Consider the following 27,799-nt stretch of genomic DNA (forward strand, 5'->3'; position numbering starts at 1 on the left):
GTCCAAGCAGAGCATTTTTGGTACTATTTCCACATATTATATCCAAACTGTTCTACCTTCTGGTAAGGCTAAACCCTGCAAAGGTGATTCACTTATTTGTGTTTCTCTCATATTCTTCTTTCCTTGCGTCTGTATTCAGGCCTTCTCTTACATTTGATGATTCCCTTGACCATGCACATTGTTTCACTTTTTGTTTATGATCCCTCTCATTTCTTTTCTTTAATTTTGCTTCATTTCCTCTACTTCTACATTTATTTTGCTTCTGCAACTTTCTATTCCCCCAAATCCTTTCCGGTTTTCCCACCAATAGAAGGATGACACTGGAAAGTATATTTTGGATTTTTCCTCCTGATTGAAAGACTCATAAAAAAAAAAAAAAAAAACTGTGTGTGCAGTCAGTAGGCTCTATCTCATAAGCTTCTCAGATTCAGGAAAGCTCAGAGTCTAGAGTCAGCCATTTTCATTTGCCCACCGGAGCACGGAAGGTCGGCGTCCCGTGCCTGGGTCCCTGCGGGAGTGTCCGGGCGAGCGGGACTAGGACTAGACCCTCCGCCGCGGCAAGCCTGCGGCCGCCGCGCCCGCCGCGGCAGCGCGGCCGCCCGCCGCGCGACTTGCCGCCCCAGGCATGCGCTGCTTTGGAGTGGTACCTGCCGCGAGATGTGACAGAGATGAACTCTCATGAAATCATTCAAAAACCTATATATCACATATTACAGAAGGTTTTATGATCATGACATTGTGATCCTAATTTTTCACAGCTCATTGCTTTGCAAGCTGTATTAAGTTGGCAGAAGCTATGTTCAAGGCATCTGAAACTATGCAGTATATAAAATCCAAGATCTCAAGAAAAATGATTTTAGCAGGTGCCACTCTCACCAAAATGTGTTTTTTTTGCAATTGAAAATAAATCAGTCTTTCACAATACATGTATTCTGCTTCTGCATAATAAATATCCAAATACCAAACTGTCAAGGCATCAAAGAAACGCATCAAAATGCAAAACAAATAGGGCTGTTAGTCCCCCCCCCTTTATGTTATCATATACCCTTTTTTTTTTTGTTGAAGAATGAAGAAGGCAACTATATATTTAGTTTTTTTCTGTTATGTTATGTGTTTAACTGAATGGAAAACAAAATATTTTTCAAGAGCTGAAGAAAATTAAATGATCTGATAACTTATCAAGATAGATTACCAAAGACATGAACAGCATTATTTTAATAAATACAGTTGAATGAATTTGTAAAAGGTTGATATAGTTTCTTAGATTTCATATTCTTTGTGTTTTGCAGAAGTTTACTAATCGCTTAGAATATTTAGCATGGGAAAAGTCCATCTGCATTACAGCTGAATGAGTCTGAATCTGTAGACACTTAGCAGCAATAAAAAGTGTCATATGCAGCAATGAAGAAACTATCTTCAAAGGGACTACTTAATCTGGCTTGTGTAAAGTTATTTATGCCAAACTCCTTGAACAATAAATTCAAGTAGATAATTACATTAATTTAAGCAAGTCCCTCCTTAGATCCTGTCAAAATGGCAAGACAAAATATAGTAGAATTCAAACCTGTCAATACTGGAACATTAAAAGAATATCAAAGGGGAAAAATAAAGTTGGAAACAGGGAACTGGCACAAATACATATTCACAACAAACACAGAGTATGTGTTCAGGTTATCAATGTAATTTTACATCTGCCTATTATAACTTTCAGATGCACTGCAGACAAATGAACACACCATGTTAATTCTTCCACTTATTTTCTTTACACAAATGTAGCCTGGATAGAAAATAGCACCTAATGTTTCCATTCTGTTGCAGTAGTCTATTTCAATTCTGTTTCTGACTAACAAGCAGGGCTGGCTTTAGGCCACTTCCCCCGCGCTCACACCTAAGAGGGCCCTGCGCCTTAGGCGCCTTTTTAATTTTTTTACATACCCAGCAGCAGTCCAGTGAAGGACCCCCTGCCACCAAAGTGCCGCCGAAGACCCAGACCGGCGCCGGGTATTCGAATCGGGCCCCGCAGTTCCTAAAGCTGGCCCTGCTAACAAGCCAATATATAACAGATGAACCCATGACAATTTTATGCTCTTTGACACCCCGAGAATCTTTATGTTCCATGCCAGCAGCGTGCTTGCCCACAACACGTGCTGACATTTAAAACCGTTACTTCCCACTGATGAGTAATATAAAATGAAATTTAAAAATAAACATGGTGTGATGTTGCACCCCATAATGCTTTATAGAAATATGCTTATGAGTGTAAATATGACATAAGTGGAATATATTTTATGCTAGATATGCCATGTAACATATCTTTGCAAAGGTTATGTCCTAGTGAATATATTCATCCTATTTGTATGCATGTATCATTTTTATATCTGAAGTTATGAGCGTTGGATCTATGCTTGTATTTAAAGTGTTTGCTGTAGGAAGCACATAAGGCAGATTTGGTCAACATAGTGTGAAGGGGTTATTCAAGTAATTGGGAGTATTTAACTAACAAGGGACTTTGGGAGACGCCAATCCACAACTGAGCTTTCATGGGAATCTTCAAACTAACATGTAAAAAATGGCATTCTTAGACATGTGACTTGCCCAGGTGACCGCAAACTCCATCAGGTTGAGGGGATTTTACACAGGAGCACAAAGGGGTTTCCACCCACAAGAGAAAGACTATATAAGGTCCTGGAAACCTCTCCATTTTATCTTCAGCTGGCTCAAAAGATAGCTTCTCCACCCCAAAGAGATGCCTGAAGGAAACTAGAACAAAGGACAGTAACTATGGGGGTGTGAGTGATTGCTGGACCCAGACTAGGAAGGTGTCTAGTCTGTCAAAGAAGCTTATTGGAACATCTCTGAGGGTGAGATTTACCAGCATTTAGTTTCTTACTATATTAGGCTTAGACTTGCGTGTTTTTGTTTTATTTTGCTTGGTAATTCACTTTGTTCTGTCTGTTATTACTTGGAACCACTTAAATCCTACTTTTTATATTTAATAAAATCACTTTTTACTTATTAATTAACCCAGAGCAAGTATTGATAACTGGGGGAGCAAACAGCTGTGCACATCTCTCTATCAGTATTATAGAGGGCGAACAAATTATGAGTTTACCCTGTATAAGCTTTATACACAGTAAAACAGATTTATTTGGGTTTTGGATCCCATTGGGAACTGGGTATCTGGGTGCTAGAGACAGGAGCATTTTCTAAGCCGTTTTCAGTTAAGCCTGCAGCTTGTGGGGGGCGTGGTTCAGACCTGGGTCTACGTTGCAGCAGGCTAGTGTGTCTGGCTCAACAAGACAGGGTACTGAAGTCCCAAGCTGCCAGGGAAAACGGGCTCAGAGGTAGTCCCAGCACATCAGGTGGCAGTCTCAACGGGCTTCCTGTGATCCAACCTGTCACACATGGAATCATCATTATTTATACTCCTGAAGCACTTCAGAGCCATAGTCACAGACCAGGACTGCACTGTGCTAGGTGCTGTGCAAACCCAGAACAAAAAGATGGTCCCTGCCTCAGAGAGCTTTCAATCCAATGATAACACAAGAGACAACAGAGATCAACAGACAGACAGACAAACAGACAGTACAAGGATGCAAGGATTGGTCAGCATGCTAGGTAGTGGTCTTAGTACACCAGCAGCCTAATCATGGCCAAGTTTTTATAGGCATCTTGGAAAAGGAGATTTTTAAGGAGGATAAGTAGTTAGTGTTGTGGATGCTCCTGGACAGCTTCTCCCAAGTGTGTGGGGGCAGTATGAGAGAAAGCATGAAGATGCTTGTTTGAAAACTTAACAAGTGGGTAATGGAACTGGCCCTGGAGGCAAAAGCTGACATCTTGGTAGTGAATGAGAGAGGATAGGTAGGGTGGGGGATGGGCAATGAAGAACCATGAAAGTGAAGACAAGTAGTTTGTGTTTGATACAGTTCTTTATCACTTGTTGGTGGGGGAATATTCATGCAACTGTAACATTAACTTGAAGTACTTTCTACTTTTATATTTTTCATAGCAATACTGATGATAAATGCAGAAAAATAAATTCCTTGGATTTTTTCATTAATAAAACTATGGAATTAAGATTTATTCCATATATTAGTGCTATAATACTTCCCACAAAGGCACATGGAAAACTCAGAGTTTACTCTCATACATAGGGGTGGAGTGAGCTGACCCTCATGCAGAAGAAGGAGGTTTAGCCTTCAAATTCCACAGAGGCCATTCACACAAGCTACCAGACTTTCTGTGCTCCCTGCTAACTGTGGAACCAAACTTATGAACCTCAATCATACTTTGTATTTTTTACATCTCAATGGGTGCCAATTTTATATTTTAAACATATTTTCAATGCTACCAACATATTCTTCATGCACAGCATTTTGATACATTTTTAAAAATAGATATTTCATTCCTATGGACAGTGTGCACAGGGTATAAACAACAGTCATGGTGGTGATGCTTTATTTCACACCATTCTTTGTTGCTTTTCATCTGCTTACACCATCACAAGGTAGATATGAAATAGGCTTAGTGGGAGTGTCCTCTTGACACCCACACGTCCTTGTTTTGATTCTGCGATTCTGGAAGGTGTTAATGGCTCCCATCAATCACAGACCATTCAATGGGTGCGCTGAGCATCCTTTATCAAGGCTAAATGGGGGAGCAATTAAATGCCCCTTTGTGTGATGATGGGTGTGTAGTGAAAGCCACTGCCCAAAGCACTGGCCAGTGTAGTATGGACTGAGCAGAGACTGAGCCATGTGGGCTGAGGGATTCACTGCGAACATAAGAATGGCCACATTGGGTCAGACCAATGGTCCATCTAGCTCAGTAGCCTGTCTTCCGACAGCGGCTGCCAGATGCTTCAGAGGAACTGATCGCAAATGCAAGGGGGGGGCATGGATTGGCCGGAGCTGTAAGCGTCAGAGGCAGAAAGCAACTAGAAAGCCAGGGAAAGCCAGTAGAAAGCAAGGAAGCACTGTGAGTGTAGCCATGGGACAAAGCCAAGAAAGAGCTCCTTTTGGGTCGAGTACTCACTGAGAAAGCAAATTTGGATTTCTGAATAAGGAAATTGCCACTGTTTGTTCCTACTGTGTTCAGTGAAATGAGAATTTGTGTATATTCTTTGTAAATAAACAGGATTGCACCAAAGAAATATCTGACCTCGATAACAGATTTCTCCTCCTAAAGCAAACAACCTGGCAAGAACCCAAACACTGGCTAACCACTCAGGACAAGGAACAACAATACAAATCCTTTCTACCATGTGGGACTTGCATAGAGTTACATTTGGTTTTGCAATACCATAGAATGCTAATTTAGCTCAAGTTAAACTAGTCAGCCAACCACATTAGTTTTCTGAGTAATTATACCATCAATGACTACCTTAATAACTTGAAGTCAATGGGGCCACTCTCTTGCTGAGAGATGCTTCAGTGATTAGTTGGATCAGGGCCTTTAAGTGCATGGTGGCTTAATGTCAGCCAAGGAAAGGAAACAAGTGCAGTAGAGGTCCTTGATATCTGAAGGAAGTTGGGCACTGCAAGAGCTGCAGAAGCATGTTCTGGAGTTTATTTTGTTTCCTCTGCCTTGGCCACCATCTTGACCCACTAACCTGCTGGACAGAACTCCTGCTCTATGGTAGCATTATGCCTTTCAAAACCTCTCAAGAGTTCCAGAAATTAGCCCACCTGAATTAGGCAAACGGGGAAAAAAATCCTGAAAATAAAGGTCCCAAACTCACCATTGGTGGGAGGGTGAGGGGCTGTGGAGAATAAAAAAATTCAAATATGCAAGGAAGATCAGTGGAAGAGTCAATACAACTCACAAGAGCTAACATAAAACAGATAACTTGCTGACTCTACAAAATAATAATACATTATTTGCTTCGGTGTGGTCTCATAAGAGGATTGGGAACAAATGTCAGAAACAGGTACATATTTTCTAAAGGAGGAGGAAGAGTTCAACTGGCTTGAGGTGATGCCAAACCTGGTGATAGACAAATTAAGATATCAGAAGTTAACAAATGGCAGACCCAGATAGGGTTCCTCTCGAATTCTGAAGGAAATGAGAAACCAATAGGCAAACTATTAAACAGAATATAGTCTGGCTTCATATACTGACTAACATTGTCAATGTATCTCGAAGGGCTATATTTAAACTTATTGAAAACAGCTGAGATACTGCACACAGTCACTGGAAATGAGGAACTTAATATTGTATGCTTCAGAAAGTGCTAAAGGAAAGACCCAGGATTATTACAAAGCCAGAAGCTTGACTTCAATTCAGGAACACATTGAAAAAACTAACAAAACACAGAATCAGAAAATATCTAGAAAATTATGATTAATGAGAGTCAGCAAGAACTCACTAAAGGAAGGTACAAAAATATTTGTAGATTTTTCATGCCTTTTAAAAAAAGTTACAATCTTGAACAGAACACAAGAAATGTCAGTCAGATTCAGCAGTACAGTAATACAGGCTTTTAAAAATGGCAGCACCTAAAGAATTTCTGAGATAAGAAAGAATTGCTAGGAGAGTCAGGACTCTTATCTACCCAGGGTTTTTGGCTGGCATTTTCAAGTGAGCTAGGTGGTCAACTCCCATCAAATTTCCAAGCTTAGCATCCTAAGAATACATACTATTTTAGAGCACTAGTATGCTCATCCTCGTGACTCCTTCTCTGTATACCATTAATCATAGAGAAAGACACAGCATTGCCTATGAACTTTCCAAAGCTATGTACGTATGTGCAGAACTAACAGAACATTGGCAAACAACTGAACGATTGCATTTCAAAATCCAGTGTACATGCACAAAGTACTTAAAAAAACAGTATGACTTTGATAAGTCACAGCCAATTATCAAGAGACCAACAAAAGACACATATCTGACCTAGGAACTACCTCCTGCCAAAATCCACCTTTCTAACGTCTACCACTAATGCATGAGTGCTGTTCATAGGAAATCACAGGAAAAGTATTTTTGTTCCTACTCTTTGATTTTGAAAATGGCTGAACCATTTTGGTTGATTATATTAAAAAAAGAAAAATGGTAAAAATGTACTTACCTACCCATATATTTTCTTAAGTTGGTACATGATGCTCTGTGACCCATTACTCATCTTATTCCTGCTCATCTTCCAAACAGGAAGGAGCCTCTTTTTTTCTTTAACCTTCCTCACTTTCCCCTTTCCCTAGCTTCACAATGTAGTGCCAGGAGGTGGAGCTATTCAGGGAACTGATCGCCTCTCCAACACCCCAGCCTAATGCCTATGCTGAGAAGACAAGCTATACATTCTGATTTATAATCATTATGAAAGATTCGCTGTTTCCAGGCAGGATACTTCATCTTTTGCATCTTATTAATTTATTATACAAAAAAATGGAAATGAAGACTTAGATCCCAATATGAGGAAATTCCATTTTTTCTCTCTCTCTCTCTCTCTCTCTTTGCAGGAATGTTCTGCAAGAGAAAAAGGACTGATTGCAACATTTCCCCTCCAACTGGAATTTGATGCAAAAGTGACGCTTTGGGTGGAGGGCCACGAAGCAACATGTGCCAATTCAGAGAATGAAAAATTACAACTAGCTAAGCAAATTATACCTTTCACTGCTGCTCTGTGATATTTTACAAGTGGGTTGTAGTCAGCAGCAAAACAAATCCCCACAAACAGGAGGGAAACTTAAAACATGAATAAAATTGAATTGAGAGGGAAAAAACTCTTTATCTGAAGATTGTTTTTTGTTTGTCTGGAGTTTTTGCTTTTATTCTTTCTCCTTCCTCCATCATATGAAAGATTTTAACGAAGAAAACCAAGAATGAAACTGCAGGACCATTTCTCCAAAAATAATATAAGATAAAGACAATACTTCTGCTTTAAAGTAACAGATAAAGGAAAAAAATACAGTGAGACTGGGCAGCCATACAGTAAAATTGCTTGAATGAAGTACTGAGTTGTCCTGCCAGGAAATGGCGAGGTTCCTGAATAAGTGAGCCCTCACAGAAGGGGAAGAGGAGCGTAATTTGTGAAAAATCTGTAGGCGGTCTGACAAATTCCTGAATTTATCCAGCTGGAAATAGTGAATGATTTGCACCCTTCCTTAGGCAGCCAACTAATCCTAACATTTTCTTCAAGCATTAGCGTTGCAAAACAGAATTTGAATGTCTCAATCACGGCTAAAGAGTGAAACTAATTATCCTGGTAGTTGAAGGGCTTAGACCAGGGGTCGGCAACCTTTCAGAAGTAGTGTGCTGAGTCTTCATTTATTCACTTTAATTGAAGGTTTCGCATGCCAGTAATACATTTTAACGTTTTTAGAAGGTATCTTTCTGTAAGTCTATAATATATAAATAAACTATTGTTGTATGTAAAGTAAATAAGGTTTTTAAAATGGTTAAGAAGCTTCATTTAAAATTAAATTAAAATGCAGAGCCTCCTGGACCGGTGGCCAGGACCCGGGCAGTTGAGTGTCACTGAAAATCAGTTTGTGTGCCGCCTTCGGCACACGTGCCATAGATTGCCTATCCCTGGCTTTGAACATAAGGAAAGCAAATTTAAAAAGATTGGTTCAAGTGAAAACCAGAGAATCTTGGTGCAGCCCTGAGAGTCACCTCACCAGAGAAAAGGTGCACATAAGGATTCCAGGCAGATTTTGAAGAGACACAGCTTGAATGAAGGTGTTGGAGAACAGAGCAGTCAGATGTGACTCTCAGCCAGACAGTAAAACAGAAGGTTTATTAGATGGGAGAACACAATTTAAACAGAGCTTGTTGGTACAGAAAACAGAACCTCCTCTGGCCTCTGTCTTCTCTCTGGAAGGAGGCCACCCCTGATCTCTGTCCCCAACACCTTCAGTTGGCATCTTGCAGGGATGTATATTGAAGTAGGGAAGGTCCTGGGAAATGTCAGAGTGCTGCTAAAAAAGGGCTAGATGTAGAAGGAATATGCTACAAGGAATATGTCTCCTAACACTAAGCTTTGGTCCTTCAGGAAAGTAGGACTCAAACCCAATCAAGAGCCCATCTAGAAAGAACTGCAATATGTCCCTGGTTGTGAGATACAGGCGAACTTTGTCCTTTCAAGAGCACCACCAGGTTCAAGTTCGCAGAACCCTTGGAATGCCCAGATTTGAAAACCGTTTATAGAGTTGAGCAGGAAGTTCATGAGCTTTCCTGAATATTCATGCTCCAGAAGGTAAAACCTCTTGGGTTCAATGTGCTATAGGTGTGAAAGTTTGAGGGGATCCTGAAATAGAATTTCCCACTAATCAGGAGTTTCAAGGATGCTGAACTGACATCTTAACGAGCCTGAGACCATGAGTTCCTAGGATACTACTTTTCTGTTAACTTCAAATGATTTAGTTCTTGTTCAATAGCATCCCATTGGCACCTGCTTAAATACGTAACCTACATACTGCTCTTTTGCTCAAATGTATGTGGTTTTAATCCTTAGATGCCTTATGTTGTGAGCGCCTCAGAGCACAGCCCCTTTATGAGGGCTTGGAAAATACCCAGCAAATAGTTGGCAGTACTATAAACAAACAATCAATGTAATACATAGTCAGCAAAACTTTCAGCTCCAGGAAAAATAATTCCTCCTGTTTTATTCAGGATTTTTAGCTTGTGCTTTCTTGGTCTAGCATGCAACAGTAGCCCTGGTGTTATATTTTATGAGTGGCAACCAATTCTGGATGGAAACTTAAGGAAGAGAACCACCTTTCTAGCTGCTACAATTTAAAAAAGCTGTTCTGATGAGTGTCCTAGGACAACCTCTTGCTTGGAATTGAGTGGCATTATCTCAGCTCTCACAGTGCTGCAGAAAAGCATCTGATTCCTGGTTCAGATAATCACGAAAATTTGTAGCATTCAGAGGTGTACCATGACCAGTGCACAGAACCCTCGGACTGCCTTGATATAATAGAAACTGGTACCAAATATGGAGAACCTCAGCCATGAGTGGTTTTATAAACCTGTTGTTTTGGTTTCAGAACCTCTGGGAGTTCTGAAACCAAGGAGAGAGAGACTGACAGAACCAGTGACAGGGCATGGATTCACGATACCGACCATAACAAGGACTGGCTAAGGCCCTTGTTGGAATAATTGGGTCAAAAATACCTAGTTACTGTAGCAGTCTGAAAGGAGCGGGGCATCTTGTGCTGTGGGTTTTTCCTAGCCCTCTCATTTAGCAGCTTCTTGAAGATGCTCCTGGACACTATATTTCACTTCAGTCAGAAGAAGAATGCCAGGGGAGGGGACAAAACAGCCAAGGACCTCTGGCATGTTGTTTCCAAAATGCCAGGGCCTGCTGCTGAATTTCAGCCTCAAACAAGTGAAGGCTTGCCTGCCACATTACTACTGCTGTAGTCTGCCCTGTTTGCCATGTTTTACTTTGGCCTGGAGCACCAAGTGGTCAGGGATCCCTGGCTTAGAGGTTCTGAAAAGCTGGCTTCCACTGCTGCACTGCTGAATCCGTGCCCCCAAATGGCGTAAGGCTTGTGTGCCACGTTGCTGCAGAGTGGTGCAATATTGCACAACTGATCCACCAGCAGAAGCCTCTTTGATCTTAGCTGAGCTTGCAACACTGCAGTGTTTTCTCTTGCAATACCATTGTCCGGCAGGGTCCTGTTTTAAAGATATCTTCTCCCTACCAAGGGAGCACCAAGGAGAGGGTGAAAAATAAAAATATACATATCGTGAAAAAAAGCTCCTGCGTGGAGACAGAGAAAAGAGACAGGAACTTCCCACATCTTCCAGTGGAGGCAAGACACTGGGGAGTTAGAGAGGCAATTGGTTCTCTAAACAGCTCCACCTGCTGGCAGTACATCCTGAAGCTAGAGAGAGCTTCTTTGGTTAAAAAAAAACCCCAACAAACAGAGAGAGAGAGAGAGAGAGAGAGGACTCCATGCTTTGAAAAGGAGGAAAAACCCCAGTTGTAATGGGTCATGGATCACAAGGTGCCCATGATGTAGAATACAAATTATGCCCAGACTGACAACAAATCTGGCAAATTTAGCTAGATATAAAAACTGAAAAGGGAATAAAGAATTGGAAATGGCCCCCTAGAACAGAAATTCTGATAAATTTAGCTATAACAGGGGCAGATGGAGCCTCATGATTCAATGGGTGCACTCTACTAAGCGTTTCTTGTTACAGTCAAGTGGGACACTGGTCAGGCTCAGCAGCACCCTCTGCCATGGCACCGTAACCTTAATCCAGGCTCAGCGTGGAGGGCAGGGTTTGGAGAATGAGCATGCCCCACACTCACCCAGCACTGGCACGAGGCTGGGCCCAGCACTCCGCTCTGGGCATTGTGACCAGGCATATGGTGTCCCAGCACCACTCGGATTTGTCACTTTAGTGGGGATTAATGATTGCTGTGGGTGCAAATGAACCTATAAAACCCTGAAAAAGCCACTACTCAGGTACAGGCATTGTTGCACACATTGTCTGTAATACTTTTTAAAAACATCCTACTGTGATGTTGCTTTTATATCCATAAATAGGTGCTCAGATTATATGGTGATGAGTACCACAGAAATGATGATAAATATATAAACGAACTAGGAGATTTCTGATTTTCTTTTCCCATTATGATTATTTTACTATTATGTTTGGCTGGCTTTTTGCTTTTAATTCTAGATATACATACATTAGTGACTGTCAGACAAATGTGAAACTAAAACAGTCATAGTATTCTGTCCATAATTTTAAAAAAATCCCCAAAACCAAGTTTTCTGATGTTAAAGATCTTTGAAATAAGATACTAAGTATTCTTGAATCCATGTATTTCTGGAGTGAATACAGTGCATGTATTGTGCTCCTACACGGTGTTTCTAAAATATTTCGTAAAATGTTATTGAATTGCCTACTAGGTGTGATATATTTATGCAATTATTTCTTTCTTATTTTTGCTGTCTCAGTGCTTTAGTTACAATATTGCCTCCATCTAGTCTTTTATTAATAATTCCCAAAGCATACATTTTGTTATAGATTAATGACTCCAAATAAATTCTCATTTAGTTTTCACAAGTGATTTCTTTTGCCACTGCAAAATGTTGATTTGATTCATAATACAAAAAGACATTTTTGAATTATGAAACACAATACACCATGAGCAACATTTCAGTCTTTCCATTTGCTTGTTAAATATATTAGATATATTCAACCACTATTTATATTTTATTCACTTAAAAATGTTTCTTAAGCATCAGCTACATAAGAGTTCAAGTGAAATATTCTCTATTCCAAATGATACATTTGTTCTGTGATGTGATTCACAATATGATTCAGTATGCAGTTTTGGAGTTGGACCTCATTATTTAGATCTTTTAGGAGCTCTGATTACAATGTTCAGAATTTAAGAAGGGTAATGCTTAAGTATAGTAATTATGCAAGGACTCAAAACATTTACAAATGTAAACATTTACACTAACTTGCTACAATAAAAGTAAAAGATCTGCTGTTTTTTGTGGGGAGAAGCTTGATTTAACTGAACATGAAAAAATTGCAACACATCCTAAATTGAAATATAAACCTACAATTTCTTTCAAGGAGAAAAAACAGATCATCTAGATTTGGAATGGTACTGTTCATATTTTTTATGAGAGTCCAGTTCAGTTTACTAACATATGCAAAAATGGAAACTCAGATAAACTATTAGATAATTTAAAGAGAGGAAAAAAAGCAGAGGGTAACATTTTCAATAGTGCCTAAGTGACTTAGGAGCCTAAGTCCCATTGAATTTGGATGTCAATGTGACTTGGGCATCTAAATGTCTATGTCACTTTTGAAAATGGGACCTGGGCTCCTAAGTCATTTAGGCACTTTTGAAGATTTTACCCAGAGCCTCGAATCAGTCAAGATTTTGAAATTTTATTGCATCTTCCCTAGCAGACACTAATTATTGTCCAATAATTTTAAAACCTCTTGTTGCCTTCTGCCAAATTAAGTAATTCTACACTGTCACTATGTAAAGATGGGTCAGGATGTGGAAATAGGTATTATTACTGGTACACATGATTTCAGCAGGACTTAAATATTTAACCCTCTTTTAGCCAGTAAAAGACTACAGATTATTCACTGTTCTACACATTTCTAATGTCTTCGAAATGGCTTTACAAATCTGATCTGTATGTCAGCATATTGACCTCAGATATGGCTGAAAAACAATATGGTTTTGTTGTAATCTCATTCACCTTATGTAACTATAGCAGGGGGTTCTCAATCATCATTGCACCACAACCCCCTTCTGACAAAAAAAATACTACATGACCCCAGGAGGGGGGACCAAAGCCTTAGCCCGCCCAATCCCTGCCACCCCAGGTCACAGGCCAGAGCCACACCGCCCCACAGGGGAAGGGGTGCCAAAGTCCAATGGCTTCAGCCCCAGGTAGGGGGCCTGTAATCTCAGCCGCACTGCCCAAGGCTGAAGCCCTCAGGCTTCAGTCCCAAACAGTGGGGCTCAGGCTGTGGCTTCAGTCCCTGGCCCCAGCAAGTCTAAGCTAGTCGTGGCGACCCCATTAACATAGGTTCGTGATCCACTTTGAGGTCCCGACCCATAGTTTGAGAACCGCTGAACCCTAGTTTTCATTTGTATGACTTCTTGTTAAACTTCCTAAAAATTCACTTCCTGCTTATACCCCACCACAGTTGTTTTTATTTAAATGGAATTGAAGCATGAAGATGTGTAACAGCTGACTATGAAGCTGTCAACAAAAACCTTTTAACAAAAATTACATAAACATGTCAATACATGTAAGAGAGAAAGCTTCTTTTATAAAACATTTCCTTTCCTGATGCTCACAGCTCTTTGATCTGAGTAACAGCAATGTTGTGGCTACATAAGGAAGGAAACTGAAAACAGTGCAACAGTTCCAACAGATCTAAAAAGTACCTCTACAAACCTTGGTTAGATGACCTGGCAGCCTGTCAGATTTAAATGCTTTCTATTTCCAAAGTCAGAATGGCATTGAAAAACTAAACAAATGCCAAGTTTCAAGTGTCTGAATTGAATTTGGCCTCATATCAAAATCAAGATAATCATATCGGAATGGCAAAGCTGAAAAATCTTCTGAAATATAAATTACAGTTTCACATTGATTCATTAAACTTAATATACTACACTCAAATGTCAGCAGAGGTGGGGGTTTTATATTAGAGCCAGCAAATCCCAAACTATTGATTAAGCAATGAGATGTTACAAGAAAACATTTATAAGTTCATTAAGCAGTTATTATAATAGTTTAAATTATATAACATTTATTTCTAGGAATGTTTTGATTGTCATTAAGAAAGGGCATTGCTTTGGGACATTTGTATTTCTGAATAAATGTGAGGTACATGTTAAATATGAATTCACAAACATTTTGTTAAAACATTATACCCTATATATTCGTTCATAAGCCGAATATTTTTGGTAAAAAAACTGACGCATCAAAAGCGGGGGTCAGCTTATAAATGGGTCTACCCCAAAATTTGATGATTTTAAACTCTGTGGAATCACTGAATTGAATATCTAATACATTGTCGTTGTGTTTACCTGGAGCATCTTCAGGCATGGAGCCCCTCCGCTCCCTGTGGCTGTGATACACCGTTCCCAACCAATGGCCACAGGGAGCGGAGGGGCTCCATGCCTGCAGATGCTCCAAATAATCAAAATATCCCAATCCGCCAGCGGCTTATCCTGATGGGCCAGGAGCCAAAGTTTTCCAACCCCTGAAATATAGGGTCGGCTTATGAAAGGGTTTTTGGATTTTTATGCTTTGTAGTCTATGGCCAAAATTGTCAAACTTGGGTGCCTGAAGTGAGGGAGCTAAATCAGTGGTTTGATTTTCGGAGGTGTTATGCAAAATGCAGATCCCAGGGCTTGTCTACACCAGTGCAGTTGTGCCTCTGTAGCACTTAGTGAAGACGCTACCTATGCCTATGGGGGAGCTTCTCCTGTGGGTGGAGATACTCCTCTCAAAGGTAGAAGCTGTGTTAGTGGGAGGGCTTCTCCCGTTGACACAGTGCTATCTGTATGTCTTATGGTGTCACTTGAGTCAAACCTGAGAAGTAAGGAAACAGCTGATAAGGCCAACTATAATCTTGGATACAACAGTTTCCATCTGAACACTTCTTTGTGGCCAAAAGCCAAGCCCAATATCTCCTGCCAGAGACAGGTGTCAGACAGCTCCAATGTTTGCCAAAACTAAGAGCTGTCAGCCCTGCTATTTGCCAAGAACAGGAACTGATTGTTCTTAATGCTTGTAGTTGAAGGAAGGTGATCATAATGTGAAACGAAGGGCTGCAAATCTGTCCAATTTCCCCCCACAGTCTGCTCATAGGGTGAGGGAGATAGGTAATGAGAGGAAATGACGCCGGAGCTCTATTCCAGGGGTTCCCAAACTTCATTGCACCACAACCTCCTTCTGACAACAAACATTAATACAGGACCCCAGGTGGGGGTACCCAAGCCTGAGTCTGCCCAAGCCCCACCACCCCAGGGTGGGGGGCAAAGCCAAAGCCCCCTCTCACCAGGCCCGGGGGCCAAAGCCGGAGCCTAAGGGCTTCAGCCCCAGGCAGGGGGCCTGTAACCTGAGCCCTGATGCCAAGGGCTGAAGCCCTTAAGCTTGGGCCCTGGGCCCCAGCAAGTCTAAGCCAGCCCTAGCGACCCCATTAAAATGGGGTCACAACCCACTTTGGGGTCCTGACCCACAGTTTGAGAACCACTGCTCTTTTCCATCATGATTGCTGCTGCTGGGAGGATGAAGGGCACCAGATGCTTTTCATATAACAGTTAAGCCGCTCCTCCTTGTGAGGAGATGGCCCCAGAGTCTTTCTACTTCAAGTATTCCTGCCAAGAGGGGGCCGTAAGCCAGGGTGCTGAAACAATGTGTATAGTGGGGGTGTTGAGAGCCATTGAACCAAACTGTAAACCTTATATATGATGGAAACCACTTCAAGCCACGGGGTGTGGCAGCACCCCCAGCACCTCAAGTTCCAGCATTAAAGTTTTCAGCTAAAAATTTAAATAGCACTTGTCTCTGAAGATAGTAACAGTGAATGTATTTTCATCAGTCTTTGGGTTTAGGAAATACATCACTTTCTCAGCACTTAACAGGAATTTTGCTGTCTTAGAGGAGTAAAGACCCTCAGCATGAGAAGTCTAATATATATGGAGATATACCTATTTCATAGATCTGAAAGGTCACTGAGTCCAGCCTACTGCCTTCACAGCAGGACTAAGTACTGATTTTGCCCCAAATCCCTAAATGGCCCCCTCAAGCACTGAACTCTCAACCGTGGGTTTAGCAGGCCAATGCTCAAACCCCTGAGCTATTCCTCCCCCTATCTTGCTCCTCCTTGTCAAAGTGATTCAGCTGGAGGCAGTGAATCAAGTTAAGAATCAGTTTTGACCATGCCCTTTCCAAGCAAAGTCCAGTGTATTGGTCATGACTCAGAACCTGAAAAATGTATGCAAGCTACACCCGTTTATCTCGTAACAATCTTGCAACTTTGAGCTGGACAAATAATGGATTTTTTTGTTTGCTGGCATTTCTGAAAAAAAAATTTGAAAATGCTTTAGCTTTAGGTCAAATCGAAAATGAGTTTTTTGGCAAATCAGAAAATAAAAAAAAATTTGAGTCACGTTAAAACAAAACGTGGGTGGGCAGAGAGAACCTCTCTTACAACCTTTAGCCCTGTGGTTAGGGCACTCACCCGGGATGTGGGAGGCAATTCCCTCCTCTGCCTGACATGGGGAAAGGATTTGAACTTGAGTCTCCCACAGTGCAGAAAGTGTCTTAGCCACTGAGTTATGAGATATTCTGGGGTGGGTCCGTCTAAGCCTCTCCTGTTGAAACTGCTACATTTTGTATTAAGAATTAAATAGTCATCAGAGCAGGGACTTGAACTTGGGTCTCCCACATACTACGTGAATGCCCTTAACCCACAGGCGGCAGGTGTAATAGCAGCCACCAACCCACCACCTTTCAGAATGCAGATGACTGGGCCGTGGTGGCCCCATCTGTGCTCTGCCTTTTCCTGTCCCTGCTCTGTCCCCACAGGTCACCACTGCCTGCCCCTGTCTGAGTCCCTCCTCTCCTCCACCACCCCCCGAGAGGCCATCACCACCTGCCGTGTCCCTCCTCCGGGGAGTATGGACGGGGCCATGGTCTGGGAACTGGGGGGAGCTTCTGGCACTCGGGCCAGCCTCCCCAAATGCAGGAGGCACGTGCCGCCCATGCCTTAACCACTAAGGTAATAGAACCATTCTCATTGTCTTTCTCTGACTGAATGACTATTCATTGTCATTCACAGTGGCAATTCCTATTAATTCATAATGGGGTCTCACACTTTCCAGGTGAGTACCCTGATCACAGGGCTAAATGTTCTTGTATAAGGGAGGTCCTCCTCCACTCTTCCCAGCATTTTGTGAATCTAATCCTGTGTTTCTATCAAAATGCCTGAAGTCAAAACACATTTCAAGCTGGATTGAAATGAAATGTTTCATTTTGATATTTCTGAAACATTCTGATTTTCTCAGTTTGGCTCTAACTATTAAACTTGACATGAATTCGCTAATTGTTTTGGGTTGACAAACTGCATTTTTTACAAAAATTGCCCTGCTTTACCTGTGGGGCTAAATTATTGCAATTTCCTCACCGTAGGGCATGTGTTTCTGTGTATATGTTTTCCTCCTCTCACCCTTTTCTTAGCAAAGACCTTTGAGGGTGGGAAATGGGTTTTTCTGGTGTCCATAAAATGAGTAATGGCTGATGTTTAAATACATCAAAACCATTTTTAAAAAATGACTGAAGTATGACTAAGTGCCCACTAGAGTCGCTTTCCATAAAAAATTCTTGGACATAATCCATAATATAACTAGGATTGGCAAAATGTACAAAATATCAAACAGTAATACAACTACCATCTACCAAAAAGGTATGCGATCAGTCACAGCATAGTAAATAAATTCAACAATAAAGTGAACCCAATATGTTTTCAAGTCCTTTGCCTCTTTTTCCCTCTCAAAACAGTTCTCAATCAAGCAGCTATAAATTACTGGCCTGAGAGTAATTGACTTAATTTACTTTGGGACACTGGGCTGCACTATTTGTTCCCACCCCCATTATAAAATATGTGAGGAAATGAAAACAAGTGATCATCCTTAGTAATCAAGAGCAAATTTAAGTAAAACTTTTCTGTTAGTAGCTGATGTGAAATAAAACACTTCTGTTCTATAACAAGGCAGTCAAAAAGCTCAATACGGGGAAATAGGTTTAAGTGGTTGGAAGTAAATATGGCTCAATTTTTTTAGTTCTGAGGCACTACAGTGTAAAGCATATGATGTAATTTAAAGAACCCTTAGGAAAATTTGTGCTCTGCTTAGACTGCCATGTTATGAATTTACTGGTGATTCTGAGACGTTTTCAGAAACGGACCATAACACCGAGACTACAGATTTATTCCTTTGAAACATTCCCTCCCTCAACCTTTCTTCAAGTCATCCAGTGAAAATAAGAAAAGAAAATACAAAGTAATAACAGAAGTGTTGGGAAAATCAATTACTCAGAAAATGTATAATGGGATTCTCAAGGGACTCTAACCAAGCATGAGTGGTATCATAGAAAATTCTTGTACATCTAGTATTACAGTATAAAAGAGGCATTAGTCTTAAACTCCATTTATACACAAGAGATTCAGCATGATAGCCAGACCACAACCTGTAGACATAATTGGCTCAAATTTAGACCCTTTTAAATTATACCATAAAATATATACATTTATACTTAAAATCTCTACAAAAATACATTTTAAGTAATGTGTTTTGTTTTACTTCGTCTCAGGCAGGAAGAGAGAGAGATGTAAGGTTTCCATTCTGTCCTTTAACTCAACCCACTGTGCCTCAGGCAGTGCCCAGGAGTTAATGTTTCTTGCATTCCTGGGCCCTGATTCTGCAAGCTGTTCTGCATGTGGGGCTCTCTATGGATGCAGGGAGTCTGCCTGCACAGAGCAAAGTAGACTAGAGCAGTTCAAGTGGAGCTTATTCTTTGAACTGGAAAAACACTACTTAGGGTATGTTTATACTGGCAGAGTTACAGCGCCACTCAGAGAGTGCTGAAGGGAAACCGCCGTTGTATGTTCACAGAGTCAGCTGCCTGCGCAATAGTGTGTTCACACTTGTGGCACTTGCTTTGTGGGATAGCTGCCCAGAGTGCACCGCTGCATCTCTTCCTCTTCTGCTGCTAAGCATTGTGGGAAGGCAGAGGGAGTTGCAGGGCATTCTGGATCCTGTCCCGATGCCCCGTGATGCATTGCTTCGCATCCCAGCAATCCCTGTGCTTCCATCTGCATTTGGCGCCCTCTTTCAACGGTTTGTGTACTGCACACTCTGCCTCTTTGTTCTGTAGGAATGGATCCCACACTGTTGATCAATATGCTGCTCACTCTAACACGTCACGAGTGGCAGTGGAGTTATTCCTTAAATTACAAAGGCAAGAGGAGCTCGACATTGATCTCGCCATGCATAGTAGCTACGACAATAGATTGCTTGTGTCATTCACGGAGATGCTGATCACAGTGGAAGGCCACTTTTGGGCTCGGGAAACAAGCACTGAGTGGTGGGATCACATCATCATGCACCTCTGGGATGATGAGCAGTGGCTATAGAACTTTCAGATGAGGAAAACCACATTCATGGGATATTCATGGGACTGTGTGATGAGGTCGCCCCAGCTCTGTGACGCAAGGACACGAGAATGAGAGCTGCCCTGTTGTTGGCGAAGCGCATGGCGATTGCACTGTGGAACCTGGCTACTCCAGACTGCTACTGATTGGTTGCTAACCAGTTTGGAATGGGTTGACGGAAGTATGCAGGGCCATTAATTGCATCCTGCTCCAAAACACTGGCCTGTTCAGGAAGCTGCAAGCAGGGACTTTCTTCCCGGACCAGAAGATCACTGTAGGGGAAGTTGAAATGCCCACTGTGATCCTGGGAGACCCTGCCTACCTCTTAATGCCGTGGCTCATGAAGCCATACAGGGGGCACCTTGACAGCAGCAAGGAGCAGTTCAAGAGCAGGCTGAGCAAGTGCAGAATGGCCGTTGAGTTTGCTTTTGGACATTTAAAGGCCCATTGGCACTGCCTATAAGGGAGGCTGGACCTGGCTGATGACAATAGTCCTATGCTTATAGCCACGTGCTGTATGCTACATAATATTTGTGAAGGGAAGGGTGAAAGCTTCTCAGGGCTGGACTGCTGAGGCTCAGTGCCTGGAGGCTGAATTTGAACAGCCAGAGACCAAGGCCATTAGAGGGGCACAGTGCGGGGCCATAAGGATCAGCAATTTGAAGCTGAAACCCACTAATGTTTGTTGTTATGCTCAGGAGTGCAGCGCTTGTAATGCTAGGAGGTGATTGTGATTGGTGCAGACGATGCACTATGAAGGTGTAAGAAAATTGCCTGTTGCTTTGCAAGGCCCTTTTTGCTTTCAATTAATGGAATAAAGATTGCTTTCAAACCAAAACATTTCTTTTATTAAAAAACAACAATCAGAGGGGAGGGAGAAACAAAAAAACACATCTGCACTGAGGGGGATAGGGGAAGGGAGGGTCCCAGGAGGAGGCGGGGTCCTGGGATGATTAAAGAGGTGTGTATGTCCAGGTATCATATCCAACCTTCTCCTCTGAAGTCCAGTGCAGCAGGTACTATACTTCAGCAGGGCTAAACTACAGAGGGACGGGTGTTGAGTGCAGTGGGTACCGGGAGTCCGCAGGGCTGGACTGTGACGGGGCAGGAGTGGAATGCAGCAGGTATAGACTGGAGCCAGGCGGTTGATAAGAATGTGTTGGAGTTGTCTGGAGAGCGCATGGGAAAGAGCTTTGCGACAGCGGCTGCAGGGGAGGGTGGGCGTGGAGCTGCTCGGTTTGCAGTGCTAGTAGCGCCTGGAGCACATCCACTTGGTGCTCCATAATGTTTAAGGCCGCACGTCTTTCTGGCGTGTGCCATGTTCTCTGTTTGGTCCCTCTTCTCGCTGTCCCGCCACTCCTCCAATTCCTGCTTCTCGGCAGCAGAGTGCATCATGACATCATGCAGAAATCCCTCTTTAGTTCTTCGTGGCAGCTTTCTAATTCTGTGCAGCCGTTCAGCCGGTGATAACAAAGAGGGAAACTGGGCTCCCAAAGTCATATCTGTGAAGCCAAAATGCAACATTTTACAGAAGCAGTATTGTTTGCAACACACGGACCATTGATTCAGTGATTTAAAACACAGCCAGTACTCACATACCTGTCACTAACTGGCTGACCACGGGCAAGCACACATGAGCCACAAGATCCCCAAGATGGTGAATAACTGCAGGGGCAGGGGAAATCAGCATTCCAGGACCGTACTGTACACTGGGCATGTGGCTCTTGGGGAGAGCCAGCACTGTAGGGGGGGCCTTATAATCATTACTGCCCCCACATTTTCCACAGGCTGTGTTCATTATGGAAGATATCTCACTACTGAGGGTAAACAGGGAATCAAGTGAAGGTCTTCTCCAAGCCTGTAGCTTCTGCCCTGGTCCTTATATGGCTCACCTGTGTGCAGCAATGGTCCCACCACCACCCCTGTGATGGCAGAGTGGTGCAGGAAAGTTACTCTTAATGGGGCAAGAAACAAAGCAGCTCTGCCAAGGAACCTACAGCCGTGGATTGCCCAGTATCTCCATGAGAGTTTTGTGGAGATCTCTGAGGCATGAAGTGAGGGAATCAATCAACACCCTCTTCTGCTGCTCAGACTAGGCATGTGGTGGTACACGCATCATACAGACACAAGCCTGCTTTCTGCAACCCTCTTGCCCCCAACAACTCACTTCAGTGATTCCAGAAAATCAAAGCCACTTACCAGGGGCCTCCTCTCCTGTTTGCGCTTCGCCAAGCTCTGCCAGCTGTGACTGGCTAGCCTCCTACGGGGTAGAGAAGAGTTCCTGGCAGCATGCTTCTCTGACCATCGATTCGTCCTCTGCCTCTGGATCCCCCTCCCCCTCCACATCCTGTCCAAGATTTTCTTCTCCTGGTTCAGTCCACTCTTGACTGGCATGTGAGCTACTGAAGTCTCCACTGGTAGGCGTTCCGTAGCTGCTTCACTTTGACTCTGTACTGCAGTGTGTCCTGGTCATGACTCCTTTGTGTCATGCATTGTGAAATGTGTCCATTGGTATCATAATTCTTACGGCTGAAGTGCAGCTGGGACTGGACAGCCTCCTCTCCCCAAATGCTGATGAGGTCCAGCAGCTCAGCATTGCTCCAAGCGGCAGATCACCTGGTGCATACAGCAGGCATAGTCGCCTGGAAAGATGCTCTGAGACCACTGGACGCATCAACGAACAAACAGGAAGGGGACTTTCAAAATTCCAAAGGAATTTAAGGGGTGGGGCTCACAGTTGGTCACCTGAGGGCAGGTCAGTAGAGTTCAAACTGATGACCAGAGAGGCAAGAACAGGCATTGTGGGACACCTCTTGGAGGCCAATCGCAGCACTGTAATCGACCAGGGTGTCTATGCTGGCGCAGAAAGCTGTACACCTCATGTCTCTTAGTTTCTGGGTATTAAATGGCTTGGCAGTGTGTACATCTCAGGAGTTACAATGCAGAAAGCTGTTTTACTGTGCAGAAACTTGCCAGTGTAGACAAGGCGTTATATACTTGCGTCTTTAGACACCCCAATAAAAGGAAAAAGCAAGTAACTCCCACTCCAGTGTCTTCATTATTCCCAGTATATTGTTTGAACAGAGCTGAGTAAAAAGCTGAATGGACATGTTTTCTTCGTTTGAAAAACAAGTAGGCAAGGTCTTAAATTTAAAAATATAATATTTAAAAAAAAAAACTTTTCCAGTAAGGCAGCAAATTTTAAATACCAAACAGAAAAAAATCTATATTATTTGTAATCTTAGGGTTAAAACTTTAAAGTTATGACATTCACAGTTAATGTTTCCATTCTGTCTTTAACTTATCATTGTGCATTTGTATTTCTGGGATCTCTGAATATTGAAAGTTTTGGTATAGTACAGAAATTTTGCTATTACAGTTACTTGGTGAAATTAACAGGAAATTCTATCAACGTAAATTTGTAAAAACACAGCAAATGTACATTTTTCAGCAAAAAACTCTACAGTTTTTCATTACATAAATATGTCTCTAACAATCAGAAAGATTATGTGAGGCAGATGGCTGAAGAAAATGTTTTTTTAAGTTTTAATTAATTATTTTTTATTTCAGTAAAGGAGCTTGCATCCATAACATATAAGATTAATCAAACTAGATCTCCTCTAAAAGCTCTTTAGTAAGGTGGTAAGTTCTTACACAGCACCTATCACATCAGCAGATTTCCTTACATGAAAGCAACAAGTTTTTTAAATAAGAATTTCTTGTGGCTTAAGAAAGTGGCTGCTTGGAGATATAACTGTCATTGTAGGATACAGATGTGACAGACATTGTGGGAAACCTCTAGTATATTAGGGAATTTAAGGGGGATACATTTGGATCTGATGATTATAAAGTCAGTCTCTGAACTATATTAGTTTCAGGCCCACCCCTGAAGTCTAATGAAAGAAATGAACTTGCAGGAGTCTCTCCTCTGATCTGTCCCACGAGAGACTTTCAGGGGCTTCAGAAGATAAAGTAGGGTTGTGGGATTGAGGGTAGAGAGCAGATGCTATTTAGCAAAAAATATTATACAAATATCTTCAGTGATTTCTGTTTTGTCATTAATTTCTGCTTGGGGAATATTTTCAAAGGCAAACAATTAATAAGAAAGAATATCAATTCCAATAAGTGAAACAATGTGTCACGGAAAAAATACCAAACCAAAACCAGCTCACAATGTTCAGGAACTTACAGACTCTTTTCTGCCCATAGTTTTGCTGTGGGAACGAGAACGGGAGATGGTACTGAAAAAGAAATCTTTCTTGGATGCAGACAAAGGAGGCGATTCTGTGTATTCACGTCCTGCAGATAAGCTCTCTATGCTTGGAGATGAACTGACATTTTTTGAACTTTGGCCTGTAAAACAAGCACAGAGCAACAAATCATTAAATCAGTGGAAAAGTGCTCGATCAAGTACTTCGTGTCTCAGGCTATGTATACACTACTGCAGTAAGTCGACCTAAGCTACGCAACTCCAGCTACGTGAATTACGTAGCTGGAGTTGACATACTTTAGGTCAAGTTACCATGGGGTCTACACTATGAGGGGTCAAAGGGAGATTACTCTTCTCTTCGGGGTAGAGTACAGGGATCGACTGGAGAGTGATCTGCAGTCAATTTGGTGGGTCTTTACAAGACCCGCTAAATCGACTGCCGGTGGTTCGATCTCAGAGCGTTGGTCCCTGCCATAGTGTAGACCTGCTCCCACATGTTGCTCACTGAGATTCATAAGCAGATCAACACAGAATGAGATTTTGCAAAATTAAAGTGTCTGTATGCATTGTGACATATGGAGAACTACTCTGACATACAGGCCTCTGTATATTTCTAATGAGAGAGCATAGAAAAACAACACCAAATCTTAATAAGCACATATACCACCTAGTGGTACCTTAGTAATTTGTATGACACACATAATTAATATGAGAAGATTGATGTGAAGCCTTCAGTCTTACACACAATATGTGGTGGGGGAAAAGGGATGGAAATGGAAAAGAATTTTTTGTTTAATGAATTCATATATATAAAGTTGTGAAGAAAGACTTTTATGATGTTTTATTTTCTACTTTTCTTCCATCATTGGGAGTTGTTCTGCATGACTATAGCTCAAGTACTAGGATTGAGAATTAAGAGCCCCTAAGAAAGGAACTAAGATTCAAATATTTTAATAGATGCAAATCAGTTTAATCTTCTTGCACCAATGAGAAACAAACAGAGAATATGGTTGATTTCACGTTGAGAAGTTACACCAAATTCATAGGAATTAGTTCCAACTCTCAAAGACTTTCCTTTATAAATGTTACTATCATTTGTTTCAACAGGTCCAGAGAAATCCATACTAACTTGCATTAAGCTTATTAGGGATGCTAAATAAGTATAAAAAAGTCAATTCTCCCTTCTGATCCGCTAGCCCCCAAACTGTATTTTCTATCTTAGTGATGCAGAGCTAACACATACATTTTTTATATTCTGATTGTATCTTCCTATACGCCTGTGCAGCATCAAGCACACCAGGCAGTGCTATAATACATAATTAAAATAAAATAAAATAAAATAAATTGAATTCACAATATTATGGAAAGGTTGAGCATATAAGCTCCTGGCTCTTCAACTCATAATAAAATTTGAAATATAAATATAGGGCTCGTCACCTGTTACACGCTATCATTCATTAGGCGCTTAAAGCCTATGGATATGTCTACATTACAATTAGACACCCGCAGCTGGTCCGTGCCAGCTGACTTAGGCTCCTGGGGTTTGGACTGCAGGGCTGTTTAACTGCAGTGTAGACTTCCAGGCTCAGGCTGGAGCCTTGGCTCTAGGATCCTGAGAGGTGGGAGGGTCCCAGAGCTTGGGCTGCAGCCCGAGCCTGGAAATCTACACTGCAATTAAATAGCCTCACAGCCCAAGCCCCACACACCCAAATCAGGTGGCATGGGCCAGCACGGGTTTTTAATTGCAGTGTAAACATACCCTACGTCTTACTCTGCCCATTTTCTCTGAAGCATAGTTTAGAAATATGCAAATCAGAATATTGAAAGAAAGCTGAGTACACCCAATGGATTTTATACTCTGCCTCATAACAGCTGATCCAAACAACGTTCTCAACAGCTGAGCTGAAGCATTTTGAAGATAAGGAGATGCGAGTTCCAAAAAGGAAATATTTATTTCCACTGAACATTATGTAAAAACAAAACAAAACAAAAAACAGTTTATTTTCACTTGCCTAATGTTTGCATGACACTATGACACGTGGAGCTACACTTCTCCAAGTCCTATGGATTTTTTGTTTAGTGCAGTGGAGATAAAAATTTCAAGGTCCCTGAGTTCACAACAGGTAAGGTATTCAGGGAGCTAAGACAGCTTTCATCTCTACTGCTGTGGTTGATAAAAATGAAATATGACAGTGGTTTTAAGAGAACAACAACACCTACAAATAATAATATAGAAGATGTAGATCAAGAGCTTCTCTGCTCCCTGACTCATATCACTCAAGAACAAGGAGACATTCAATGACATTGAGAGGTAGCAAATTCAAAACTGAAAAGGAAAAACTATTTTCACACAGTGCATAATTGCCACATGATGATATTTAGGTCAAGAACTTAACCAGGATGGAAATCTAGAGTTATTACAGTTAATGCTGATCACATTTTGGGAAGAAATATAAAAATCTCATGCTTCAGGGCTTAAACCACTCTACAACGATCAGAGATTAGGATGAGGCCTTCAAAGGGGGCAATTTACTGTGAGTTTTCTTGCACCTTCCGCTGAAGCATCTGGTGCTGGCCACTATCAGAGAGAAGACAGTGGATTAGATGGCCCACTGATCTGATGCAAAATGACAATTCCTATATTACCAATAGAGTTAGCCTTGGCAAGAAACAAAAACGTTTATTAGGTCCACAGGGTTGCTTTTAATATTGTTTATTTAAAATATTAATTTAATAGCCCCATAACAAAAACAACTAATATCCCAGTTTTCATTAAGTGATGTACTGCCACTAGGGTTGCAAAGATGAATTGGGATGGAGGATAAAAGCGGAGCTAGGGTTTTTAAAAAAGCTTTTTTAAAGGTGCATATGGGAAAGTGAATCTAGTATGAGGGGCACAAAATCCTAATTTGAAAGGAAAGTTAAATACTATTGCAGTGAAAAAAGTGATAAAATGCCATGAGAAATTATGGACCAGGATTCTTTTAAGTCTTCTGTAATTATTTTCGCTCTCACTTCTCTTTTCTGATTTTGCTGCTTCTGTGAATTGATATATAATTAGGACCCTACTTGAATCATGGGATGATTGTCAAATAACTGCAGCTGAGTTGTGGACAAGACATTGAAAATGGCAGAAAAGTAATACTAGACCTTTATTAATTGCAGTAATTTGGAAAAGCCAGAGAAAACCTATTTCAGAAAAATTTGCTGGAACAATATAAAAATTCAAGTACGACGTTATGCCTGCTACTTTTTTTGATAACCAAACATTTTGGTGCATCTACATTACAGTCATTAATGCGAAGGGCTCCCTCCGTCAGCCCCGGGTGGCTGGGGTCCTTCTGTTAGCGCCAGGTGGCTGGCGGCCAGTGTCCCGCTGTCAGGCACCTGGTTGACAAAATGGCGGTGGAATCCTAATATTGCGGGATCTGCAATTTCTGCAATATCACAAATATGGTAGGGCCTTATATTTGATTTCATGCATGCTTACGCCTGTGAATTCAGTGCACACTACAGTCATCACATTGGATGGTCAGCTATTCTGACTGTGAATCCCTTTTGTTTTACTAACCTCTATGACACCAAAAATTATTCACACAAAGGAAGTGACCTGCATGCACAGGTATAAAGTTACTCACTGGTTTTCTGGTAAATCTCCTTACAATCTGCCCTTGATTTTACAAAAAGCTTATTGCTGCTTCAATCTTCCATGTCAATTTCACTCTTGCATATGCTATATATAATTGCACACAGTTACTAGCATGGTCTGTATTTTGTAATGGTTGTTGCTTAAACTATTTTGAAAAATTTAACAACTCCCTATCTGTGGTAAATCACATTCTTCTGTCCAATATGGACTGCAGTTTTACTCCAAATGTGTTCCCATAATAAATCTACACCACACAACATAGAGCTAAAACA

General features: G+C 41.5%; 1 protein-coding gene across 11 annotated transcripts in view; it reads right to left on the bottom strand.

Annotated features, from left to right (window-relative positions):
• TBC1D5 (TBC1 domain family member 5) overlaps positions 1-27,799 on the bottom strand; it is a 487,219-nt gene that overhangs the window by 51,208 nt on the left and 408,212 nt on the right. For all 11 annotated transcript variants that reach the window (XM_039523970.1, XM_039523969.1, XM_039523966.1 and 8 more), the window contains one exon: positions 23,858-24,021. In XM_039523970.1, coding sequence (XP_039379904.1) covers positions 23,858-24,021 — 164 coding nt within the window. The remainder of the gene's footprint in view (positions 1-23,857; positions 24,022-27,799) is intronic.

This window comes from Mauremys reevesii, linkage group 2 (genome assembly GCF_016161935.1).
Source record: "Mauremys reevesii isolate NIE-2019 linkage group 2, ASM1616193v1, whole genome shotgun sequence".
NCBI classification, from domain to species: domain Eukaryota; kingdom Metazoa; phylum Chordata; order Testudines; family Geoemydidae; genus Mauremys; species Mauremys reevesii.